This window comes from Diadema antillarum, unplaced genomic scaffold (genome assembly GCF_040938485.1).
Source record: "Diadema antillarum isolate AM-2024a unplaced genomic scaffold, OU_Dant_1.0 seq00000094_RagTag, whole genome shotgun sequence".
Lineage (NCBI taxonomy): Eukaryota > Metazoa > Echinodermata > Echinoidea > Diadematoida > Diadematidae > Diadema > Diadema antillarum.
This window is the reverse complement of record NW_027271183.1, coordinates 1,376,935-1,391,803: the sequence shown is the minus strand read 5'-3', so window position 1 is coordinate 1,391,803 and position 14,869 is coordinate 1,376,935. Positions and strand designations below refer to the sequence as shown.

The 14,869-nt window shown below is 39.2% G+C and overlaps 1 protein-coding gene across 1 annotated transcript in view; it reads left to right on the top strand.

The window, feature by feature from the left end:
* Positions 1 to 14,606, top strand: part of LOC139726620 (E3 ubiquitin-protein ligase COP1-like) — a 60,837-nt gene extending 46,231 nt beyond the window's left edge. The window contains exons 8-19 of the mRNA XM_071637609.1: positions 783 to 835; positions 1,803 to 1,878; positions 3,688 to 3,805; positions 4,697 to 4,832; positions 5,234 to 5,377; positions 6,219 to 6,327; positions 7,487 to 7,568; positions 9,900 to 10,016; positions 10,491 to 10,608; positions 11,485 to 11,698; positions 14,012 to 14,071; positions 14,544 to 14,606. Coding sequence (XP_071493710.1) covers positions 783 to 835; positions 1,803 to 1,878; positions 3,688 to 3,805; positions 4,697 to 4,832; positions 5,234 to 5,377; positions 6,219 to 6,327; positions 7,487 to 7,568; positions 9,900 to 10,016; positions 10,491 to 10,608; positions 11,485 to 11,698; positions 14,012 to 14,071; positions 14,544 to 14,606 — 1,290 coding nt within the window. The remainder of the gene's footprint in view (positions 1 to 782; positions 836 to 1,802; positions 1,879 to 3,687; positions 3,806 to 4,696; positions 4,833 to 5,233; positions 5,378 to 6,218; positions 6,328 to 7,486; positions 7,569 to 9,899; positions 10,017 to 10,490; positions 10,609 to 11,484; positions 11,699 to 14,011; positions 14,072 to 14,543) is intronic.
* The last annotated feature ends 263 nt before the right edge of the window (positions 14,607 to 14,869 follow it).

Below are 14,869 nucleotides of genomic sequence, written 5' to 3'. Positions count from 1 at the left end.
TGCAGTTTTTTGTGGTTTTTTTAAAGATAATAATCCTAGATTGCTCTACATTGTATTTTCTCTCTTTCTGTACATCTGGCATTATTCCCATACTGGAAATTATTCCATCATTTCTCATCTGAATATCACATTCTGAACATGAACAGAATGTGAAGTGACAACCTGTTACGACATGTTTCAGGTGGGCATTTTCACCAATGCTCCAGTGGCTATAGATAATTTTCTTTTTTCTGCCCACACAGTGGCTTGCGTACAAGTGCCCATGCTTCTTTTACACACCAGTGAATGTGAATATGAAATATGTAGTTGACTAAAGTGTGAACGTGTTTTTAAACATTGCAAAAGTTTAATGTTTGACTCCTTTGATAGTCAGTAAACAATTATCAAATGCAAATTGTGTCTCTTTATGTTCTGGTTTTACCCGTCATATCTAAATAATGGAAAGTTCCACACTCAGACAAATTTGGAGCGCATTATGTATCACAAAGTTTTCAGATTTTCCTGTACAAATTTCATCTCACAAAGTATATTAAATGTATGACAATTGATAACCAATGTAATTGCTTCTATCTCTACTGGACTGTTTGATTCAGTTATTACCATATGATTGCATCTTTATTATTCCTGGTAATTTTCCTTCCAAATGTAGAAGCTTGATTCCTGAAAGCAATGAATAGATTCTTTGTGTGGCTTGTGAATAATTAGATGTCATGCTGCTCTCATTGACATATTTCAATGCACTTTAGCTTGATGACTCTGGATTTTTCTCTTTGAAACCCCAGGCCTTCCCGGTGAAAACGGTGAACAGCAACGACATCCTCCTGCCGTCCACAAGGTAAAGGATCATATCCATGCTCTTCATTGTGCTCTCTCTACCGCGGCCGTGAGTCATCCGGGCAGGATGCGATTTAACGCTCCTTGAGCATTCTATCAGAGGAGGGCGAGGGAAGTAAGAAGCGAGAGGGAAGGCCAGACCTGTGAAAGGGAGAGGGAATGAGGAGAGGATTGGGGGGGGGGGGGGGGGGGGGGGGGAAGGGGCATGGGAAAATGAGTCCTCAGATGGAGGAGGAGTTTCGCTAAAACACGGTAGTTCAAGGAGAGGTGTGTGTGATACCCCTTTCAGACTGGGTAACTTTTAGTGTGCCTGATTGTGAAAAGTGAATGCACAGATGAAAATCTGAGGGAAAAATACCCTCTTCAGGATTTAAATTCAGGTTTCATGAACAGTGTTTGAACGGGAGACTCCTGTCTGATATGCATTGAATCACTGTTGAAATACAGACAAATTTGAATGTACAGCTCCCTCTCAACAGTGTGCTACTACTACGTGGTTACATTTTAAGCTTTTGGCTTCCTTGCTGTTGTGAGAAAGAGCAGACTTTTTAATCAACCGGTATGACAATGTCATTTTGAAAATTGAAAGGAAAATGGATAGCAGTGAATGGTTTGCTTATTAAAAATATGACTAAATTTTGGTAAGGATATTTGATCATTTACAAGTCATCATACATGGCGCTCAGGGACCACCTCAGAATAGTTGTCAGGAATGTAACATTGCCTGTTGCACATCTCTTGTTATTCTCTCTGTAAATTGTCGCTAATTTCCCATCATTTCAGGAGGGATATTCAATTCATTCGATTGATTTTTCTGTATGCTTGGACATGGTGTACTGTATTAGGTGTACTGCAGCCCCTTGTGATCGCAGATATTATTATATAGTGCTCCCCCTACAGATAGTGAGAAAAATCTCTTTGGACGAGCCCAAGTTGATGTCAGTATATCTCTCTACTTCCTCCGCCAGTCACTCAGAGTCCTCATCCAAGGTGGAAGGAGCCAAGCCCGATGGGCCCCAGGAGGGTTTCAATGGTAGCAAGAATGTAAGTATCATATCATTATACTAGAAGAGCTGAAATTTCGCAATGGCTTTATTTCTGTGAATTTGGCAAATTGCACGAAAATAAAAACATGCAAAAGCAACAACGTGCTAAAGTTAAAAAAAAAAAAATTAAATCAGACCGTGCCAGTGCTGGATCTTGTGCAAGTAGTTACTATTGCAAGTCTGGCATGCTGCCTGGGCCATTGCAAAGCGATATCTGGGGCATAACAACATGCTAGTACACAGTACTTTTAATGCAGAACACACTAATTGTTACTAGTACTTGTTTGTACAGGGAATAACCAGTTGAAAATATTTGGTGGTAGTATTGTTGGTTATACTTGTACTTGATTATTTGAGGTATGTGAGGTAACAAGTACTAGGCTCTCGCAACCTTGACATTAAAAACACATGAAATTGTCCGGCAAGTAGCAATAAGTGACAGTATCTGGTCATGAAAATTTCAACCTGTATGATATTGAGCTAGTTACTATACAGTGACGGTTTCACCCTATGACCCTGCAATCTTAATAATTTTGCTGCTTCAGGTTTTTTTTCTTCTTCTTTTTTTTCACAATCAAAGGAATAAATCAAAGATATATTTACAACTTGAACGTATAGGATATGTGCAACTAAGGCTTCACAGGAACAAAGAATGTGAACCTTGCTGTTCGTTGTAGCAAACAAGTTAATATCTCATTCCAGTACTTACTCACCTTTATAGCTGTAAATGAATAAAACACATTATAGGATGTACCTGGAATTAATACTTTAACTGCAGTTACTTCCCCAGAAGGTCTGAAATAGAATTTAGAAAAAGAAAACCAACTGTTTTAAAGAATAAAAGAGAATCAGGTCCTTAGACAGATTCCAGTGTTTATATTAGGGGTGTCAGAACTAAAACTCTTCAGTGCAGTGCAAACTACAATATCCTCCACACAGCCGCCATCACCTGTAATCTCTCATATCACTTTAGTGTTTTGTGTTGTATTATATACAATTACATGTGTACAGGTATTATGCAACAGCCCTGCATACATGAGGCCAGTGACGTGGGAAATTAGACATTCATGGTTATGTGAGCTTTGGTTGTCATGGTAGCACTCTTCTACCGTTCAGTCTGCAAAATGTCTGCGGCCCAACAGTCCAAGACGTGAAAGATTCATTAAAGAAGAGAAATTGTTGAAATATTTAGTGCAGTGTACATTGTGTAAAAGGGGTATATTATCTACTGCCTGTTCACACACATGCTGTACGCACACTCAATTAAGAAAAGAAAGACAGATATCCTTAACTGCGTAACATCAGGTGAAAATTCTGCCTTTGCAATTACTAAAGTGAGCATACTGTGTTGTTACATTGCCTTCAATCCTCTCATTTTGTGTGCCTTCATTTTCAATTTTGCACCATTATATCAGAAATTTAGCCATGTGGCTTTAAAGAATATCAATGCACTCTTTTTTTCACTCAACTCATTCAAAGTTTAGTATTTTATGATTTGATGTGTACAATGACCCATGCCACAAACATAATATGAATGTTTATAATTTGCCAGACTTGGGTAGGAGAGTTGGTTAGAGGGTTGAAAGTGCTGTGATGCAACTCTTCCGTGTATGCCAGTTTTACTGTGCACCATGTGTAATATTCTGTTGTTGGGTTTTTGTTTTTGTTTTTGTTTTTGGTTTGTTTGTTTGTTTTTTTGTTGTTTTTTTTGGGGGGGGAGGAGTATATTCGTGATTACCTACCTACAACCATGTAATGTATATTATTGATTTTTCCCCCCCTTTTGTTTTTGTTATTGTTTCCTTAGGGAGGAAGACAGCAGTGGTTAGACTCAACTCTAGCCTCTAGAAGGAAAAAGCTGTACAATCACTTTGACGACCTCCAGTCTTGTTACTTCAGCATCAGGCAGTCAGAACTTGCACCATGTAAGTCTTGGAAATTTCTTTCATGCCTGTTCAGAGAGGCAAGCTATCTCTTATATGAGTTTGTTAATCGTAAACGCGCATGGAGATTTACAAGGTAAATCCTTTCAGTTTTCATGTTGCCTCTTTTGAAACGAGTAGTTTCATTAAGATTGGATGATATCTTGGGAAGTTGTAGAAATGTGAATTATACAACCCCCCCCCCCTCCCCTTTCCAGATAAGAGAGAAAAAGACATAGAGGGGAGATTGGAAGTGCTGAAATGACCAGTTCAGAGCCACTGACAAAAATGTTTTTCTGACTCTTAGTCTGAGAGACCTCATAACTCTCGGTATCGACAATGCGCAAAAAACTTCTGTGCACGCTGCAGACCCCTGTCACAGATGCATTGTGGGATTCCTCGGGTGCATTGTCGCTTCCAGCTATTTTTCTGCGTGTCTCAATTTCCATGTAATTCAGTACAATTTTTGTCTGCTTTTTATTTCGTTGCCGCTCTTTTCTTCGGTTAGAATTAAGCTCTTTTAAAATGAGTTGAAAACTTCTAAATTTCGCTGATTTGTGGTCACTAGAGTCATAGTTCACAACTGCAAAGCTTCAATGTGCTGGTCACATGATGGCAAAGGGAGAAATCTTCCACAAAAAAAATACCCCTGGATAAGCACAGACCGTGACCTGAGTACATATGCAGCCAAAATCGGTCCATGCAAGTTTGTCCCCCTGAGCTATCCCACAATGTATCTCAAGTGATGCTCAACACGCGACACCCAGGTATTGGCGATAACAAGAATTGATAGTCTGTTGTCTTATCCTCCTACCCACTGAAACAGCTACAGATTATAGCTTGAGATTCGAATGTCCATCATGTGAACGATTACAATGTTGTCTCCTTGTCCAGGTGAGTCAAGATCAACAGACATGCTGGACCAGTTCTCAGAAAACCTCTCCAAATTCACCAAATTCAGCTCGATGAGACCGCTCGCCACGCTGAGTTACGCAGACCCATACAATGGCCAGTCAAGCATAGTCTCAAGGTACGGTACAACCCACTCAGTATTAAATGACTCCATTTTCCAAATCCTGTTCAAATGACTCTTTGCTGTGTGACTGGCAAAATAAACTGAACCGATGTGATTTGAAATTCAAATCGTGTATGTTTGTTGGCATGATGGCAGAGTGTACAGTTTTGTTACTGGTTTAGGAACTACCTGTCATTGTTGTTAGTTTTTTTAAAGTAGATATTTGAAATTCAAATATGTGTTGCAGGGAAAGGAAATTGAATCTGTAACATTAAGGAAGTATATGATGCAAATTCACACAAAATATTAGTATGGAGAGCCTATATTCAGTGACTTTACAAGCTGTGGAGACTTATGTGCCAATATTTGCAATGCATTTCTATTTCTTTCCTCACAACTTAATATTGATGCTGCAGCATAGAGTTTGACAAGGATAACGACTTCTTTGCGATAGCGGGGGTCACCAAGAAGATCAAGGTGTTTGAGTACGGCACGGTGATTATGGATGCAGTCGATATACATTACCCTGTCCACGAAATGGCGTGCAACTCGAAAATCAGGTGAGGCTCGAGAGAGGGAGTCTGAAGAGGTTAGTTGGGAAACCACAGTGAGAGAATGTGAAGATATACAGAGGAGAAGTGCCAAGAATGAGTGAGGAGACATGCATTCAAAAACTTCAGAGATTGTAAAATTAGAAGGTTGTTCACTCCATATAGCTTGTGACGTCAATATGCTTGTTCTCCCCCTAAATGCCGTAGTCGTACTGATTTTTATTTTCCTCTTGTGATACACGTAGAGAGAACTCTAGCCAATTTTTTTTTTTTTTTAAGGTTAGAGGGGGTCTGATAAAATGTTATAAAGAAATCGGAAAGGACAATAAAGCAAGTTTTATATTTAACTGAATTTACCTTACTGCTATTTTTAGTTGAAGGGAGACGTACCTAGTGTGTTTAACCTTTAGAGTTCTATTTTGAGTGAATGTGTTCGAGATATCAGAGACTTGTCTGTTTTGAATTATTGTCAGCTTACTCCTGTGCATTGGATGAGAATGAATCAAAAACAAAACAAGAGAAAAGCAAAAAAAGGCACTGGCTTTTAAAAGCACTTCTAAAGTAGCCAATCCGGTTTCCATGGTATATTAATTGGCATTCAAATTAAATGTGACTGTATTATGACTAACATTAGTAGAGAGGGCAGTGTAAAAAGTAAGCAGCATTGAAGCAGTATAGTCCATAACAGCAGTGGCATAGCTTTCGTGCTTAAAAATGTATCTGAGTATATTTATCTCATTTTGGGCTGGTGTCTCCCAAATACTCCTGCTACAATCTGTAGATACTGTGTGAAAAAGGGTTGTTTTTGTTAGGATCATGATGTTCATTTTATAACATCCTCATTCTGCAGCTGTGTAGCATGGAGTGCGTATCAGAAAGGGGTGCTAGCCAGCAGCGACTATGAAGGTACTGTTACACTGTGGGATGCCTTTGCAGGAACAAAGACCAAGTCATTCCAGGTGAGCGGGAAGTCCTTGTTCCCCCTCCCCCTCCTCACCCTCACCCCCTTCTCTCTCTCTCTTTCTCCAAGCTGCCCTTCCTAGATCATCAAGTCTATTACACCATCAGCCTGTGTGACACTTGGCCTGTATCAAGATGTGCTGTAGGAATCATTGCACTGAAAGAACCAGAGGCATTTTCCTGTGAATTCTTCATTTATAGCACTTTGTGTTGCTGTTGTTTATAAGTTGGGACCAGACCAGTTCTTCAGTCGCCTGATGGTAGACACTTGTATAGAGCATTGATATCTTTTCAATTTTATCAGTAGCAATTAGAAAGAAAAACTGGTGATCCTCTGAATAAGAGGTACCTAAGAATAAGAGAGGTTTGTTTATCAGTGGGAATGGATTATTGTTTCTGTATGATTATCTGATGGCATGGCGAGTAGTAGGCACCAACTAATATTATACATGATCTATAATTAGTTATTTATAGGAAGGCAACTTTTTTATTGTCACTGTATTCACATGACTGCCAAAGGCGGACTGCCCCGAAAAGGATATTTGCATTTGGGGAGGGGGGGGGGGGGGGGGGGGGGATGTCGTAGAATTCTGTATGTTTTGTGCAAAATTTCCTTCCTCATTTTCAAGTGTGTATGTGGTATTTCTTACCCATTCAATAGAAGAGGAATAAAGATCAATCAGCACTCGGTTTTATGTGAGGTGGTCTGAGTTCTGTGTTGTGCTTAATTGGGCTAAAGTTAAAGTTGTCATTTAACCACATTCTTACTTTGTATAAACAACATGACAAACCATCAACATGTGCCATTATTATTTATTTCTGTATATCCCTCCTGACTTTTATAAGACAAAAAGAGTCCTGTTTAAACATGGAATTTTATGTGTATGCATATGAATAATTTTGTAGGTTTCTACTAGGTTTTAGTTGTCATGTTTGTCACTCTATGACAGAGTGCCTCCTTTCTTCAAGTGTGCTTCCAGTTTTAACCATGTGTAGGTCTGTGATTTCTGTGGATGTAATTGTATGTTTTTGCCAGAGACCTTCTTACCTGAAATGACTCATCCAATCAGGCACTAGAGGTTGGGTAGTCTTTGACTCCAGTGGTTTGATAGATATTGTAAATAAGCTGTGGCTCTGTTCTCTCTCTCTTTCTTGCAGGAGCATGAGAAGCGTTGCTGGAGCATAGATTTCAACCGGATGGATCCAAAGCTGCTAGCCTCGGGTTCAGACGATGCAAAAGGTGTGTATGCATGGCTGTGTGCTGACATGCTGCCACTCTACCTCCGTACTTTGGTTATAAAGTACTGTATACGCTGAATGTTTCGTGAGGTTTTCATTTTTCGCGAATTTTGCGAATCGGGTGCTATTCGCAAATTTAAAAACACATGAAAATATTAACTCCGATTTGGGCATGAATGTGATGTGCGTGCATACATTTCTACATTCTGTACTGTACTCCACAATCACAAATTTAACCACACACGAAATTATCGGGAAGTCCTGATTTGCACAAAAAAAAAGAATTAGACTCGTTATCAAAATAGTGTTAAAGTGGAAATTTTCACAGTGTTTAATTTTCGCGCAACCAGAAACTAGGGCAAAAATAAAAGCATGCAAATATTTTTGCTTGCTATATGTTCCTGTAGTCGATGTCTTGATCCCGTGGAATTAAAAACATGTGAAACTCTACTTACCCGGCTGAGCGCGAAAAATTAGTCACACAAAAATATCCACTTTTACAGTATATGGCGTATACAGTACCATAGCATGGTAGAAAAATGCTATGTAAATAGAAAAAACGTTGCCATAAGTATGATGGTTGTCATTATTATCATTATTACTGTAATTATTCTAAAGTTGGGTGACTGCAACGAGTCCAAGACACATGTGCAAAGCTCATCAGCAGTAAATCCAGATTCTTAAGGATCACTCCTCTTTTGAGAGAGCTACGCTGGCTTCCACTTCACCAATGAGTATCATTTTAGATCTTGCTTGCAATCAAGACACTTACTGGTCAAGCCGTTCATTTCATTACTGAACTTTTAATACATAAATCTCACACACACACACACACACACACACACACTGATAACCTGTGCAGTTTTAAAGGCACCCTTCTTCTACAAATCCCAACATGTAAAACATAGACAGCATTATGAGACCAGACATGTACTTGTGCAGCTCCGAAACTGTGGAATAAAGTTAATATGTGACCCGCTACAACAAAATGATCCTAAAGTCGGGCGAGGTCGATTATTTGAAAATTGCATGACACAATTCCCCAATCTTTCTGCTTTAAATTCATATATAGCACGTCTTATAAAAATAATCGGCTGCGGAGATATCGATGCTTGAAAGAGAGCATGTCGAGACGTCTGGGAAATCACTGTTTCGAGAAAAGCACCCTAAAAGTTCTCCTTGCGACGCAATCACAATCAAGAGACACGCAAGTCAGTATTCACCTCCGGACAATAGAAGTTAAACCCTAGCAACCCCCGAAATGCTCATTCAAACACAGCGTCGGCGGTCTCCTCACCGACCAATCAGTGACCAGGATGTCAGGAGAAGCGGCTAGGCATAGCGCAACCCGCCCGCACGCACCAGTCGACTGGGCAGTGTGCGAGCTTCACGCTTCGGTTAGCGGCAAGCAGCAAACTGACCAATGAGATCACTCTGGTCGTTGTTAGGGGCGGAGCCTATGTGTGGCGCTCAATCCAAATGTTCGAACCAGTTTCTGCTTCGTTGAAACGCCAAAAACACATGGCCCAGAAAAACGCTATTTTTTGGTCTTTCCTTTCATCATTTTGCTTCAAAATTTCGACAGATGATAGAAGACATGTCAGACTCTAATAATATGTCAAATTCAGAAAATCGTAAGTTTTGACCAATTTTGATGCTCTAACTTCAAACTCGATTTTCACGGCTTCGACAATGCGCGACTTTAGGACCATTTTGTTGTAGCGGGTCACATATTAGAAATTGGGAAATACCCAACTGTAGCATTGTTTGAATTAAGACTCAAATCATGTTTCTATTTTAGTTTAACTGTTCATTATTGTTTAGCATATCAAGAGCTCATGTGCAGTAGAATACCATAGAACAAGACAGTTTACAGCATGAAATTTTTTGTGATTTGGAGCCAATGACCTTTTTTCGGGGCATGAAATTTTTGCGAATTGTCACTAGCATTCAACGCATGTAGTGTGCACAAGTACTTTTACGTGCATTATAATTTCTCAAATCGTGGTTCTTGCGAAATTTGCAAAATTGAAATGCACATGAACATTCCTCGTTTTACAGTAGATGTGCATAGGTTCTATGCTATATGATTTGAATATGTTATTATTATCACCATTGTTATTACTGTTAGGGTTCATAGAAAAAAGTTGATAAAGTGTAATGATGACACTTGTTTCCTCAGATCCTGTGAAGCCTCTCACAATACGTGAAGGATGATTTCATAACAGGTATCTCACTAATGTCAAGGTTAGAAGGAAATAAACAACACCAACAGCAGCGGGATTTTATTTCAGCCTTTGTCCTCCATATTGTTCTCTCCATCTCCTTGCAGTCAAGCTGTGGTCAACGAATCAAGAGCAATCAATAACCAGCCTGGAGGCCAAGGCTAACGTGTGCTGTGTCAAATTCAACCCCACCAAGATGTACGGTCTAGCCTTTGGCTCAGCAGGTCAGCATTCCTTAGTATTCTTTTGAGACTCATGAGACAGTGTGGAGAATAGGTATTACAATCTGTTGTTGAGCATTAAAAAGCTTGGACATATCTTTACTTGATAGCAAACTTTGTCAGGTCTTGTTGTGTGAGCCTGATCATTATGGTTTCAGGTTTTCACATAGAGAGAGATAGGTTTTCACATAGATGGATAAACTAGCTAAATATAGTTTGATTTGTGTTATTTCACAAATATCTTTTTGAAAAAACAGAAGCAAAAACAAAAAACTGGTGTATCAAAATTAAAGTTTTAAATCTGTTTGTTTGTTTACTCAATGCTTCTTGCATATGTTATGATGATGCCTTTTTCCGAATTGTCATAAGATTGGTATGTTGGTATGCTTAGAGTACATATCTGTACCAACCTGTCCCAAGTGTGCTTGTGTTTGTTCCTTGTGTTTGAGCGGTCAAGCATTCTACTCCTTCCTGCAGACCACTGTGTACATTACTACGACCTCAGGCAAACCAAGCAGCCTCTCAACGTGTTTAAGGGGCATCGGAAAGCCGTCTCCTACACCAAGTTTGTCAACTCGGAGGAAATAGTGTCAGCGTGAGTATGAACTTGTAAAGTTTTGGTATTGGAACCGCTGGATGAGGAGACTACTAGAGGTTATGGAGTCATGTGTGGACAACAATATGAAGAAAATATAAATGGAATTCCGCAACAATTCATTTTTCATGAAAATTACACATTCCGTCAACTTGATACAGACATGTGTCAAAGGTAGCAATTATTCCCCCTGCTTTCTGAAAGCGGTTAGTCAAGTGCTCTTTCATTATGCTAGAAAAGTAAATTTTTGTGGAATTCCGTTTATATTTTCTATATATTGTTGTCCGCACTTACGTCATAATCTCTAGCGGTCTTCTCATCCATTGGTTCCAACACCAAAACTGTAAAAATTCATAACTTTTGCATCAACTGTCCGATTTTCCTCAAACTTTCACTGATGTGTTGCTGCTTTCATTCAATCCACATTTCTCGTTGGGTTTGGGTTTCCTTTAAATGCCACAGCAAGTTGCAACAAAGTGCATGGACTCTAAAGGAGTTGTAAAAAAAAAAAGAATAAAACAAACAATAAAAAAAAAGGTAACAAGATACAAACAGAAAAAGTACGAAAAAAAAAGGAAAGTTTCTCAAATTTTCAGGAAATGGTTCAGGACTGGTCATAAACAAAGGTGCAAATTTGAAAGATAAGAGAAACAATGTCATCTCACAACACAGCCATTGATTTGTGCACAATTTACTTAATTTACCTTAATGTAGTAACTCTAAACTTCCCCCCTCCTAACCACCATCAGTAGCAGATCATTGCAGTTGTTTAGATTGATATGATGCAGACAGCATTCCCTGAGAAGTCTCTTTCAAAGTAGAGAATTTCTTGTTTTTCCAAAGAAATATTATCTGTGGTGTTCTCCATGTCTACAGGTCGACTGACAGCCAACTGAAATTGTGGAATGTGGAGAAGCCACACTGTTTACGAACGTTTCGCGGGCACATCAACGAAAAGAACTTCGTGGGTCTGGCATCCAACGACGACTACATCGCCTGCGGCAGCGAGAACAACTCCCTCTTTGTCTTCTACAAGGGCCTTTCCAAGCAAATACTCACCTTCAAGTTTGACACCGTTAGGAGCCTCATGGTGCGTAGCCTGTGATTAGTGCCAAGTTTGAACCACATGTACTTGGTGGTAATTAAAGTAATATATGTGACCCTGCACCTCAAAACAAACAAAAAGTCGCCAGACATGAATTTTTAGTTAAGACCATATTCTGAAAGAGCAGACTTAAAGCTTTAAAATGATGTATAACTCATATCAAATGGACTCTCCTAACCTATCTAAATGTTGGAAAGAAAGCACAAACTCAGGAAAAGTGTGAACTGAGAAAAGAGGCTCTGAAGTACAGTGTCTATTCAAGCGCTTTTAATCTTTACCAAACCGTGCTGGCTATGCGATGAATGGGACAAAAAACAGGAAGTAAACCACCAGAGTAACAACAATGAAGGGATTATCAGATTAAACTGAAATTAAGCATGCCTCATTAACACATTCTGTCCATAATTAATGCCAACTTTCAAAGCAGTAGCGCTATCTTTTCAAAAGTTATAAGAGTTGAAAGTGAAGAGTGTGGACAAGGTTTTTCAGAAATGAAAAGGGTATTCTAAAGACACACCTAATCACACTATTCTACCAAAAATGTTCGAGATAAACTGCTAAAAAAACACACTTTCCTGCCCGTTTTATGATACCAAATTTTAGCATAATGTAAAAGAAGACCCGCTCTTTCAGAAAATATGAAAAAGTCAAGTTCGGCTAGGTTGACCCATTTCACTTATTTGCAGTCCTCACGCAAGATCAGTGTGTTCGACTTTATGTTCGTTTTGAGGTGCACGGTCACATATGGAGTCTTTAAAGATTTACCAGATGATTACATCATACTAGGTCTCTGTCAAGTTTGAGAGATCCTTAAAGGACAAGTTCACCTTCATAGACATGTGGGTCGAGTGAATGCAGCAATATTAGTAGAACACATCAGTGAGAGTTTGAGCAAAATCAGACAATCCGTTCAAAAGTTATGAATTTTTGAAGTTTCTGCTCAGTCACGGCTGGATGAAAAGACTACTATAGTTTGTGCTGTCACATGAGTACAACGATATAAAGAAAGAATAAAGAAAATTCAACATATTTCCATTTTTCTCGCATAACAAAATAACACTCGACTTCTCTCTTTCAGAAGGTAGGGGGAATAATATTACCCTTAACATACGTCAGTAGCAAGACGAAGAAATGTGCACTTTATTCAAAAAGTAAAGTTTTGTGAAATTCTCTTTTTATTTTCCTTATATACTTGTATGCATGTGACATCATACACTGTAGTAGTCTTCTCATCCAGCAGTGACTGCGCAGATACTTAAAATATTCATAACTTTTGAACGGATTGTCCGATTTTCCTCAAACTTTCACTGATGTATTCTACTAATATTGCTGCATTCTCTCAATCCTAATGTATATGAAGGTGGACTTGTCCTTTAAGTTGGTTTTGCATAGGAGATCATTGAAGAGATAGTCAGTGATGTGAATAGCTTGAAATATGGTGTAAATGTCTGATGCAGTTTTATGCTCCAAATTACTGGGAACAAGTCAAGCATCAGACAAAAAAGAAACATGGAAAACTCTGATGAAAGCCCCTCACTTCTGTTCTCTTCATACCTCTTTCCATAAACCCTCAATCTTATGAGTACATTATAAGGGAAACCCTTCAGTGGATTTTTGTGATTCTCGACCAACGTATCCTAATTGTAATGGTAAATATACTTGCCAGAATTTTTAGGGGGAAAAAAATCCTCAAGATTGAAGGTAAAACCATCATTTTTCCGGCCACCACTCAGAATGTCCAGTGAGGATGAATGCCCAAAGCCAATCATTTGCATAAAATGATAGGACAAAGATTTCTGCGACTAAAACTTGTCTCTTTCCAGCCTCTACCTCAGCTAGTAATGTCCAATGATATTGTTACTGAGTTGAATGGAAAGAAATACTATGAGGAATATTCCCTTTTTCAGTGAGAATAATGTTCAGCAGTAGAAATGAATAACTTCATCAAACTCTCAAGTGAAGAGCTATGTACCTATTGCAGAATAAACTGATTGCATGAGAAGGCAGAAGCATCCCATCGAATTGAACATGTGACTTGAGTTGCTCTACTGTTTGTTTAGGGTTGTTTTTTGTTTGCTGTTTTGTTTGTTTTTTTGGGGGGGGGTGTTTGTTGAGAATGAGGGACATCAAATTATTTTTGATGTGTGTATCAAAGCTGCCCACGAAATGTATTCCATGTGGTAGGGTTTGTATGCTTCCTGCCAAAATCTATCTTGTGTGACTGAATTTGATGGAAAGTAATGAAAAGAGCCCCCTCCTCCTCCTCTTCCCCTCCTTGATCCGTGTCCACAATTACAGGATAAGGACAAGAAAGAAGATGACTCCAGTGAGTTTGTCAGCGCCGTTTCATGGAGGACGGTAAGTTATTGATGTGCTCTTTAGCATTAGACATCCTGAGGCACACACACACACACACACACACAAAAGAAAAAACCTTCATCATTTGTTTGCCCTATACCTGCTACCAAACCCTGTTTTCACAATACCACATGCAACTCCACAAGCTAAAACCAAAATGTGTACCACATAGATATGCATGCGCGGGACAATTCATCAAATGTTTTACTTTATGGTGCAGGCTTCTACATTTTTACAGCCTTTCTTGAAAATGTCAAACTCTTCTCCCGCTTCTGTATACCCTCTCTCTCAGATGATTACATGTATATCTCCTAGAAAATATATAAAATTGTACAGTAGCATATCAGACTTCCCAATAATCGCAATGATTTGACAGAAAGTTTACCTCTTTCAGCTTTGCTTATGGTGGGGTAAAGAGAGTTGGTTTTTCCACTAAATCAAAGACTTGTGTCTGATTTGTCACCACCCCCAGGGCTCCAATGTACTAGTGGCCGCAAACAGCCAAGGAACCATCAAGGTCCTGGAACTAGTCTGATGGCAGCGAGCGACCAGCCTGTAACTCGTGGCAAGGGCTTGGTCTCTCGGCTCGGTCGACGGCAGCAGATCAGATTGGCACCGGGGAATATCCCGTCTTTAGTCGCTGACATCTAACTGCTCATCTTTGAAAATTCCACCAATTTTGTTCAGTTTGTTTCTCATGGCATCATATGCCCAAATAAAAAGCGTTGCTTCACGTACATTCTCCTCAGTCATTTTAGTCTGCATATAATTTTACGTAGACCGCAGTTGAACGCTTGT